The sequence below is a fragment of the Corticium candelabrum genome, chromosome 20 (assembly GCF_963422355.1).
Source record: "Corticium candelabrum chromosome 20, ooCorCand1.1, whole genome shotgun sequence".
NCBI lineage: Eukaryota > Metazoa > Porifera > Homoscleromorpha > Homosclerophorida > Plakinidae > Corticium > Corticium candelabrum.
The window spans coordinates 1,365,816-1,375,815 of NC_085104.1; the positions used below are offsets into that span (position 1 = coordinate 1,365,816).

Genomic DNA, 10,000 nt, shown 5'->3' on the forward strand with positions numbered 1-10,000 from the left:
TCTTGGATTCAGAGAAGGAAATCGAGTTACCTTTACTGCCCATGTATGGAGTTGTACTGATGCCCGGAGAGACACTACCGCTACACCTTTTCATGCCTCAAGTACGTACACAGTGTCTAACGATTTTATCCACAAACGGTTTCATGACATTATTCTGTGTTAAGTTTGTTACAATGATGAAACGGTGTCTCGAAGGCAACAAGACGTTTGGGGTCTGTACGATCAAATCGGGCAGCGATACGGACGAATTCTCTGACGTTGGTACGACAGCAGAAATTTTCTCGGTGAAGGAAGACACAAGCGGCGGTATTCACACAATGACTGTGAAGGCTACCGGTCGACAACGATTCAAAATTATTTCCAAACGTAGACAGAGTGATCGGGTGATTATAGCGACAGTTAGTGTGCTCGCTGATGAGCCACTTGTCGCGCGGCCGGCTGTTGCGTTTGCGTGTCCGCGTGAGTTGATGTTGGCACCATGCGAACAAGTGGTGAACACTGGTGAGCGAGGAAAAGACGGTTGTGTTACAGTATCGAAGGGTAAAGCAAAAATGTTGCAGCAGGTGAGATTTGTTAATTACACACACACACACACACACACACACACACACACACACACACACACACCACATGTACCCACTACTGCGGATACACTCGAACTATTTACTCACATACAGGAAAGTCCCAACTCAAAACATCATATATTACATATTGAATGGCATGCCTAATGCATATATATATATATATATATATATATATATATATATATGTATATATAAATTTAATTAAGAGACAAAGTTGTGTTTAATTAATTAATTAGGCAAGATGTGTGACGGTGGTTTTGCATTCCAGCTACGTCGTGACCCTCCGTGTCTCAGCCCTTTACCATCGTGGGTATATCGGATGTTTGACCCAGTGAGTAGCCTTCAGCTTCTTTCTTGTTTTTTTCGTAATTTTATTTGTCGATTTTCTAGTTTATTCTGACGCATAGAGTGGCCAACGAGCTTCTCGCGTGGAGCCAGAATATGGTCATTAAGCATCAGTCTGACAATCCAACCGGTGAACGTTGAATGTCGATTGATTGAACATTGAATGTTGATTGATTAATTAAAGTGTGAAATGCAATGTGTTGGTTTGATCTCTAGAGTTCTCATACTGGGTAGCAGCCAATCTACCTCTAGATGATACATTGAGGCTGGAACTGTTGATGACGAACTCGGTCATCTATCGCCTTCAGAAAGAGTTGGATGTTATCAGTAAGGTAGGTTGGGTAGGATTGGTTTTTGTCGAGTTTTGGTGTAAGTAGCGATGGTCGTTGTGATGTATAGTATTCATCGTTTTGCTGTCGTCATTGTGATGCTCCTATTGGTCATAAGGATGATGTATTCAGGTGATTTTCTGTGTGTTTGCCAGATCACGGGCCTTTCATTAATTAACACACACACACACACACACACACACACACACACACACACACACACACACACACACACACACACACACACACACACACACACACCTGGAACCTGGAACCTGGAGTTCCGCCATACCCACTATTTGCTCTGGTCAATATTCAATGACACCAGGTCTTGTTGAATGGTATCAATCCACCTGTTCTTTGGACCATGCTGAGGGCGTTTCACATTATTCAACTTGCTTCTCAGTAACAACTTTTGTGGATGAGAAGCGTTCATCCTTTGTAAATGACCAAGCCACTGCAATCTTTGATGTTGAATTTGACGTTCAATTAGTTCTTCCTTGGCAGATTTCAAATGGAAGGATATTCTTATCTTGTTCAGTCTTGATACACCCAAGATAGATGTAATACAGCGCATATGAAAAGTGTTCAGTCTTCGAATATCTACTTGAGTGATTGCCCAAGTCTCACAACCATATAGTAAAACTGGCATCACTAGTGACCTAAAGACTCTCAGTTTTGTGTTCTTGCTAAATCCTCGGTTTGTGAACACTCTACGTTTCCAAAAACAGAATGTCCTGCTAGCTGTCTGAATACGTCCAACAATCTCTAAGTGACAATCCCCTGACTTAGTCACAGTGCTGCCCAAATAGCAGAATTCAGAAACATTCTCTAGAACACGACCAGCAATCGAGATGTTTGCTTTTTCAGCACCAATACTCAGGATTTTAGTTTTGTCAGTGTTGATCTGCGTACCCCATTTCATACATGTATCATGGAAAGCATTTACCATCTGCTGCAACTCACTACTTGACGTACCTAGTAGGGCCAAGTCATCGGCATACATGGGAGCTTTGATCTTATGTGTCCCGTCAAGTTTTACACGATAATTCATGGACAGGCCACCATCTGTTCTGTAAGCAATCTCAATGCCACCACCCTCAAACTTGTCCAGAGTCTCACGCATAATTCTGTCCATAAACAGATAGAACAAGATTGGAGACATCACACACCCTTGACGGACACCTGTGGTTACTTCAGACCTTGAAGAGATTTCCCCCTGTTTCGCACAACACAGCCTGTACCATTGTGCAGGTCAACAATCAATCTAACCACTTCATCTTCTGTGCCAGAATCTTTGAGAATTTTGGTGAGAGCATGTCTTGGTACAGAGTCAAATGCTTTCGAGAGGTCAACAAAACAAATATGTAAGTTGGATCTGTGCTCTACGGCCTTCTCAATGACTTGTCGAAGTACCCAAATCTGGTCAATTGTCCCCCTCTGAGGACGAAAACTGCATTGCTCTTCTAAAAGAGAAGGTTCTATCACTGGTTTCAGCCGGCCTAGCAGAATATTGGCAAGGACTTTCCCAGGAATACTGAGCAATGATATCCCATGGTAGTTATCACATACCAGACGGCCCTTCTTTTTGAATAATGGAATCAGAACTGAATCTGTCCATTCTTGAGGTACTTTACCAGTCTTCCAGATCATTTGAATAATCTCAATTAGCCAGTTGACAAGTTCAGGTGGTCCTGCTTTGAGAGACTCTGCTGCTATTCCGTCCTGACCAGTTCACACAACTCCTTGATCCCTGGGTTGCCTCTAGATCTTTGGAGCCCAGTCCTATTCCTGGCGTCACTGGCTCTTTTCCCAGCGTCACCCCTATTTCTGTCCACACGCAGGGGAACGCGCTCTATTCTGCGAGTAGTAGCAAATACACAGTCAGATGACCAGCTTGCTGGGCTAGCGCATCCTAGCCTCACACCATCCTCAGCTTGCCAAGGCTGAAGTTAGCATGCATTTCCTCCCCCTGGCCAGGGAACTACCGGAAATACAAGGTCCCGTGGGGCACCCTCTTGGAGGGTGTAGTGAGAGGACTTTCACCACACACACACACACACACACACACACACACACACACACACACACACACACACACACACACACACACACACAACACAAACACACACACAGTGACACACACACACACACACACACACACACACACACACACACACGCACAGTGACACACACACACACACACACACACACACACACACACACACACACACACACACACACACAACTACACGCACATACGTTTGTACCTCTAAAGCAAATAGATTTACTGGTTAATATTAATATGTTGTTTATTATTTTGTGTGTTTGTTGTCTGTTTGTCTGTTTGTTTGTGTGTCTGGTTGTTTTCGTTTCTGCATGCCTGCTGCTTTGTTATGGTTTGTGTTAATTATTGTAGCATGTCGGTTGATGGCGCATTGGCATCCTATGTCAATCCTGGAGGTTACGTTCACCAAACATTAACACTGTACAAAGTCACTAACTTGTCGATCATCAGCAGACCCGTCACTCAAGACAGCTGGTTTCCAGGGTAAGACACATGAGAATCACCGATGAGTCTAACACACACACACACACACACACACACACACACACACACACACACACACACACACACACACACACACACACACACACACACACCACCTAATAACCAATACCCTATTCTTCTGTGTAGATATGCTTGGAGTATTGCTCAGTGTTCACGCTGTCACAGTCACATGGGCTGGAGATTTACCTCATCTCGTCACGGTTTGCGTCCTAGCAAGTTCTACGGCATTACGAGATCATCAATAAAACCGGCAATAGTCCAACCACAAAATGGCGACGAAGAAGGCGGAAAATCTCGAATGTGTAGACAGTCTTAATTAACAATTTATACATGCAACTACGCCGATGAGTGCTTGATGGACATTGGTTGGTTGAATTTGAAGTGAGTCGGCATCATACACGTCTAGTTCTGTACAAAGTGATTTTATTTCTTATTGATGTAGCAAGAGTAGCTCATTTGTATTGCCACAATGTATTGTAATAGTCGATGCTAGTTGATGTCTGTAAGGATTTTGTATAACTAGTAAATGAAGTTGTGTTTACACCGTCGCTTCAGAGCTACGAGCGTGCGTGCGTGCGTGCGTGCGTGCGTGTGTGTGTGTGTGTGTGTGTGTGTGTGTGTGTGTGTGTGTGTGTGTGTGTGTGTGTGTGTGTGTGTGTGTGTGTGTGTGTGTGTGTGTGTGTGTGTGTGTGTGTGTGTGTGTGTGTGTGTGTGTGTGTGTGTGTGTGTGTGTGTGTGTGTGTGTGTGTGTGTGTGTGTGTGTGTGTGTGTGTGTGTGTGTGTGTGTGTGTGTGTGTGTGTGTGTGTGTGTGTGTGTGTGTGTGTGTGTGTGTGTGTGTGTGTGTGTGTGTGTGTGTGTGTGTGTGTGTGTGTGTGTGTGTGTGTGTGTGTGTGTGTGTGTGTGTGTGTGTGTGTGTGTGTGTGTGTGTGTGTGTGTGTGTGTGTGTGTGTGTGTGTGTGTGTGTGTGTGTGTGTGTGTGTGTGTGTGTGTGTGTGTGTGTGTGTGTGTGTGTGTGTGTGTGTGTGTGTGTGTGTGTGTGTGTGTGTGTGTGTGTGTGTGTGTGTGTGTGTGTGTGTGTGTGTGTGTGTGTGTGTGTGTGTGTGTGTGTGTGTGTGTGTGTGTGTGTGTGTGTGTGTGTGTGTGTGTGTGTGTGTGTGTGTGTGTGTGTGTGTGTGTGTGTATCCATGTGTGTGTGTAATAGTCGATGTTAGTTGAGGTCTGTAAGGATTTGTATAACTAGCGGTCCGGAAGGTCGAGGCAACAGCTGCGCAGATTAGATGTCTATGAGTCAATGTGTAGCAAACTGGATGAAAGCTCAGTGATATTATTTTTGTTACTTTAAATGTCGGATGTATATTCACGTGGTCGTGGTCGTGGTCGTGGTCGTGGTCGGTCGCGTTCGACATCAGGGCCTCCTTCACGGCCACCACCCGGAAGAGGCTCGGGGAGAAAATCTCAAGATGACAGACGACTGGCAGCAATCGACGTAAAAAGCAAGGAAACTGAGGTTGATAAAGCACAAGATGAAATGAAACCTCCGCGAAGGCCCGGACCAGGCGCAAAAGGCAAAGAAATCGCGCTAAGGACCAACCGGTTGTCTGTGAGTGTTGGTATGGATACCATTCATCACTATGACGTCAAATTCGACCCGGAGCCTCGAAAAGCAAAGCAGAACGTGCGAATCGTGCAAGTGTTGACGGAGACGTTCGCACAAGAGTTGGGCGGAGCGAAACCGGCATATGACGGAAGGGCGAATCTGTTTACTGCGAAACTGCTGCCGTTTCCGGACAGAGAGGTAGTCTGGTGGTATTGTGGAATGAGGAGTATTGCTTGAAGTCTGATAATGTGTTGATTGGTGGCAGGGAAAGTTCAGTGTGACGTTGAAATTGGAGCCTGATGATGTGGAAGAGAAGACTTTTAAGGTGCAGTGCCTGCCTGCTCTCGCTGTTGTCTCATTTACACGTTTTAGTTGGGTTGTACTAAATAATTTCAACACACGAAATGGGGAAATGAAATGAAGCATATGAAATGGAGTTTATAATGGTCACGTGACTGAGCGACTGTAGTAAATTAATTAAAGGGACACGCTAACGCATGCGCATTTCATTCCATTTGATTTAGGCGTACTAATTCAAACTGTCTGTAAGCGCTAAGTCTTGGGCACTGTAATTCATGCCGAAGGCAAAGCTGACTGAAGTCTCTAGATTGGAAAGATCAAGATGTCAGTGAAACAACAAAACAGTCTGTAAAGGTAGTACGTACTGTCAAAAACAAGATTTGTCCTCTCTTGGTATCCTAGCATTAGTACTATAGTAGTAAACAGATAAACTAGTGCATGTTCATGTACCATTGTGTTTTTTAGTGAGTGAAGGTATTCTGTCTTTACTTTCAGTCGTATCACAATGGTTGTGCAGCAATAATTTCTGTCAAACTAATGTACAGGAACTCAGAAAACAGACTTTGCTCTTCTTCTGTCTTTTCCTTCCCATTCCTTTTGTCAAGCCTCAGTCTCGTTTGCTCCTTAGTTGCATACGGAAGCGAAATTGAGAGTCACTTCACTCTTCTCGCCAAGAAACTTTAGAGTTGACCCCTTGAAAGGGGTCTCTTGGTTCTATTGTTAGCACAAGTTGCCGAGTCAAATTACATTCATCTGGCATCGTCATTATGTCAGTCTGTTTCCTTGTTTGTCCGTAAACCCATATGACAATTGCTAACACACGTATTTATATATAAGGGACTGTCCGTAAATAAAGATAGTTTTTTTACTCCGTAAATTTTCCAAAGTTTCCCAGACCCACCACCCACCCTCCTGCTTTGTGCTACATAAAATATATGAAGACACATGTACCAGTATGCTTCATTTGGACTTTCAGAGCCAGCATCTGCTACAACTGTGTTTTCGTTTTGTTTTTTCTCAATCTTCATAAACCAACTGCTGCCAATCGTCATTTTCTCTCTTGATTGTATGCAATCAGCTCTCTGCAGCAGCTGAGCTCTTGTTTCAGTATCCTTTGAATAAGTTACAGTCCACTTTCGCTGTGATTCCGCGAAAAAGGAAGTCCTGGCGCTAGATTTATGCAGTGTCCAAAGCGCTTTAATAAATCGTAATATCCAGCATCTTTATCAGGATCGGCCATCCCTCTAAAGAAACGTCCCTTGCCAAGAGGAGTCCCAAACAACGTAGGCTGTAGAGCCATTTTCTCGACATGTGATTGACATGCGGTTCACACGTGGTTAGCTATATGCACAAACTGTGTCTATCAGTAGGAGTTTTTTTAACTGGATGTGAGTCTGTACACTCAATACAAAGTGTGTCAAGAGGTGTCATTGATATTTTTTACTTTGAAGACTTCAGAGACCCACCACCCACAAACGTAAAGTTTACGGAGTGAAAAAACTATTGCTATTTACGGACAGCCCCTAAATAAATAAATAATAAATACATAATAAATAAATAATAAATAAATAAATAAATAATTAATTAATTTTAATAAATCTATATTATTTATTTATTTATTATGTATTTATTATTTATTTATTTATTATTTATTTATTATTTATTTATTTATTTATAATATATAACTAAGCAAATAAAAAATAAATAATAATAAAAATAAAAAAATAAATAAAAAATAAAAAATAATAAATAAATAAATAATAAATAAATAAATAATAATAAATAATAAATAAATATTAAATAAAACAAATAATAAATAAATAAACAATAAACTAGGCCTGGAAACAGTCGACCACATTGTGGCAGGCTGTAGTGCTTTGGCACCGATAGACTACACTGATCGACACAATCAGGTGGCCTCCATCATTCACTGGGATGTTTGTCGCCATTTTGGGGTTCCAGTGGAGAGCAGATGGTACAGGCATCATCCTGATAGGCTTGTGCAGACGGATGACATTACTATGATGTGGGATACCACCATCCCCACTGCGCATGCCGAGAAGATCAAAGCCAATTGTCCAGACATCTGTCTCAGAAATAGGAAGACAAACACTTGTCTTCTTATTGATATCAGCTGTCCTGCTGATGGCAACATTGGCAAGAAACATGCTGAGAAGTTGGCGAAGTACAGCGACTTGCGAGTGGAGATAAGCCGCATGTGGCATTGTCGAACACTGGTGGTTCCGGTGCCGTGGTCTTGGGAGCTTTGGGCACAGTGCACGCAGGTATTGCACGGTGGCTGGACATTATTCCAGGTCATCACAACCTGCAGCACTTACAGAAATCAGTGCTTCTGGGATCTACTCGGATCCTTTGTAAAGTCATGTCTTCTTTCTAGACAGACGTGATGGTCTAAGTACTTCTGAAGCAGGGTTTGCTTCCGATACTTGTAATAGACTTTACAAACCAGACTGATCTGGTTGAGCACGACAATAATAAATAAATAAACAAACAAACTAATATATAATATATCGTGACTTTAATTAATTGACATGATGAAAGAGGCTCGCTTTGTTTGCCAATAATGTCTCAAATGTCTGAGATTGTTTGCTGCTTTCGTAATTTTTATTTTCAAATTTCCAAATGCATTGTACAGGTGGTTATTCATTGGGTTGCTGATGTGAACGTTCAACAACTGAAAGACGTCGTCTCTGGAAAAATACAGTTTTTTCCATTTGACGTCCTTCAAACTCTTGACATCATCATGAGAATGACTCCAAGGCTCAGATTTCACACTGTTGGAAGGTCCGTGTTTCGACCGCCTGACCCAATGACAAGTGAACGCATTGAACTAGGACAAGGAAGGGAAGTCTGGTTTGGATATCATCAAAGTGTGAGACCGAGCATGTGGAGTCTGGATCTTACTGTTAATGGTATGGCATCTGAGCCTTAGTTTGTGGTGTGTGTGTGTGTGTGTGTGTGTGTGTGTGTGTGTGTGTGTGTGTGTGTGTGCGCGTGCGTGCGTGCATGTGTGCATGCGTGTGTGCGTGCATGTGTGTGTGTGTGTGTGTGTGTGTGTGTGTGCATGCATGCGTGCGTGTGTGTGTGTGTGTGTGTGTGTGTGTGTGTGTGTGTGTGTGTGTGTGTGTGTGTGTGTGTGTGTGTGTGTGTGTGTGATAACAATTTGGTTGAATTGTATTGTCTGTTTGTAGTCTCTGCTACTGCTTTTTATGAAGACTGTTCTGTGTATGATTTTCTCTGCAAAACTCTTAACTTGAGTTGTGAGCATGAGATTACCAGACCACTAAACGAGAGAGACAGGATCAAATTCTTGAGAGAAATTAGAGGTGAGTGTGATTGGGTTCTGTTTATTGAGTGATTGCAGCCAAAGAGACAGACAGATAGACAGACAGAGAGACAGATAGATACACACACACACACACACACACACACACACACACACACACACACACACACACACACACACACACACACACACACACACACACACACACACACACACACACACACATGCATGCACACACGCACACACACACGCACACACACACACACACGCACAGACAGACAGACAGACAGACAGACAGACAGATACGTGCGCGCGCGCACACACACACACACACACACACACACACACAGACTGACAGAGAGACAGAAAGACAGACAGACAGACAGACACACACACACACACACACACACACACACACACACACACACACACACACACACACAGACTGACAGAGAGACAGACAGACAGACAGACAGACAGACAGACAGACACACACACACACACACACACACACACACACACACACACAGACACACACACACACAGACAGACACACACAGACACACAGACACAGACACACACACACACACACACACACACACACACACACACAGACACACAGACACAGACACAGACACACACACACACACACACACACACACACACACACACACACACACACACACACACACACACACACACACACACACACACACAGACACACACACAGATAGGTATGTATTGGACAGACACACAGACACACAGACAGACAGTCAGACACTCTAGTGTACAGGTATTTGCCATGACTGTAGTTTAGTTGGCAATGCTTCAATTAACTGTTTGTGTTTGTTGTTTAGGACTGAAGGTTGCTGTAACACATTTAGGGAGACAGAAGCGGAAATACTCGGTTGTTGATGTTACCCAAGTCGGAGCTGATCAGCTGGTGTAAGTCTATGCACTTGTGC

At 43.3% G+C, this 10,000-nt stretch overlaps 2 protein-coding genes across 2 annotated transcripts in view; both read left to right on the top strand.

The window, feature by feature from the left end:
• LOC134195626 (protein cereblon-like) overlaps positions 1-4,390 on the top strand; it is a 6,505-nt gene extending 2,115 nt beyond the window's left edge. Inside the window, exons 3-10 of the mRNA XM_062664680.1 lie at positions 1-101; positions 165-563; positions 853-915; positions 975-1,059; positions 1,146-1,261; positions 1,329-1,390; positions 3,678-3,809; positions 3,957-4,390. The exon at positions 1-101 is cut by the window's left edge and continues 40 nt beyond it. Coding sequence (XP_062520664.1) covers positions 1-101; positions 165-563; positions 853-915; positions 975-1,059; positions 1,146-1,261; positions 1,329-1,390; positions 3,678-3,809; positions 3,957-4,146 — 1,148 coding nt within the window. The 3' untranslated portion in view covers positions 4,147-4,390. The remainder of the gene's footprint in view (positions 102-164; positions 564-852; positions 916-974; positions 1,060-1,145; positions 1,262-1,328; positions 1,391-3,677; positions 3,810-3,956) is intronic.
• Positions 4,391-5,116: 726 nt separating this feature from the next.
• LOC134195625 (protein argonaute-2-like) overlaps positions 5,117-10,000 on the top strand; it is a 19,745-nt gene continuing 14,861 nt past the window's right edge. The window contains exons 1-5 of the mRNA XM_062664679.1: positions 5,117-5,626; positions 5,694-5,753; positions 8,385-8,661; positions 8,941-9,075; positions 9,893-9,980. Coding sequence (XP_062520663.1) covers positions 5,174-5,626; positions 5,694-5,753; positions 8,385-8,661; positions 8,941-9,075; positions 9,893-9,980 — 1,013 coding nt within the window. The 5' untranslated portion in view covers positions 5,117-5,173. The remainder of the gene's footprint in view (positions 5,627-5,693; positions 5,754-8,384; positions 8,662-8,940; positions 9,076-9,892; positions 9,981-10,000) is intronic.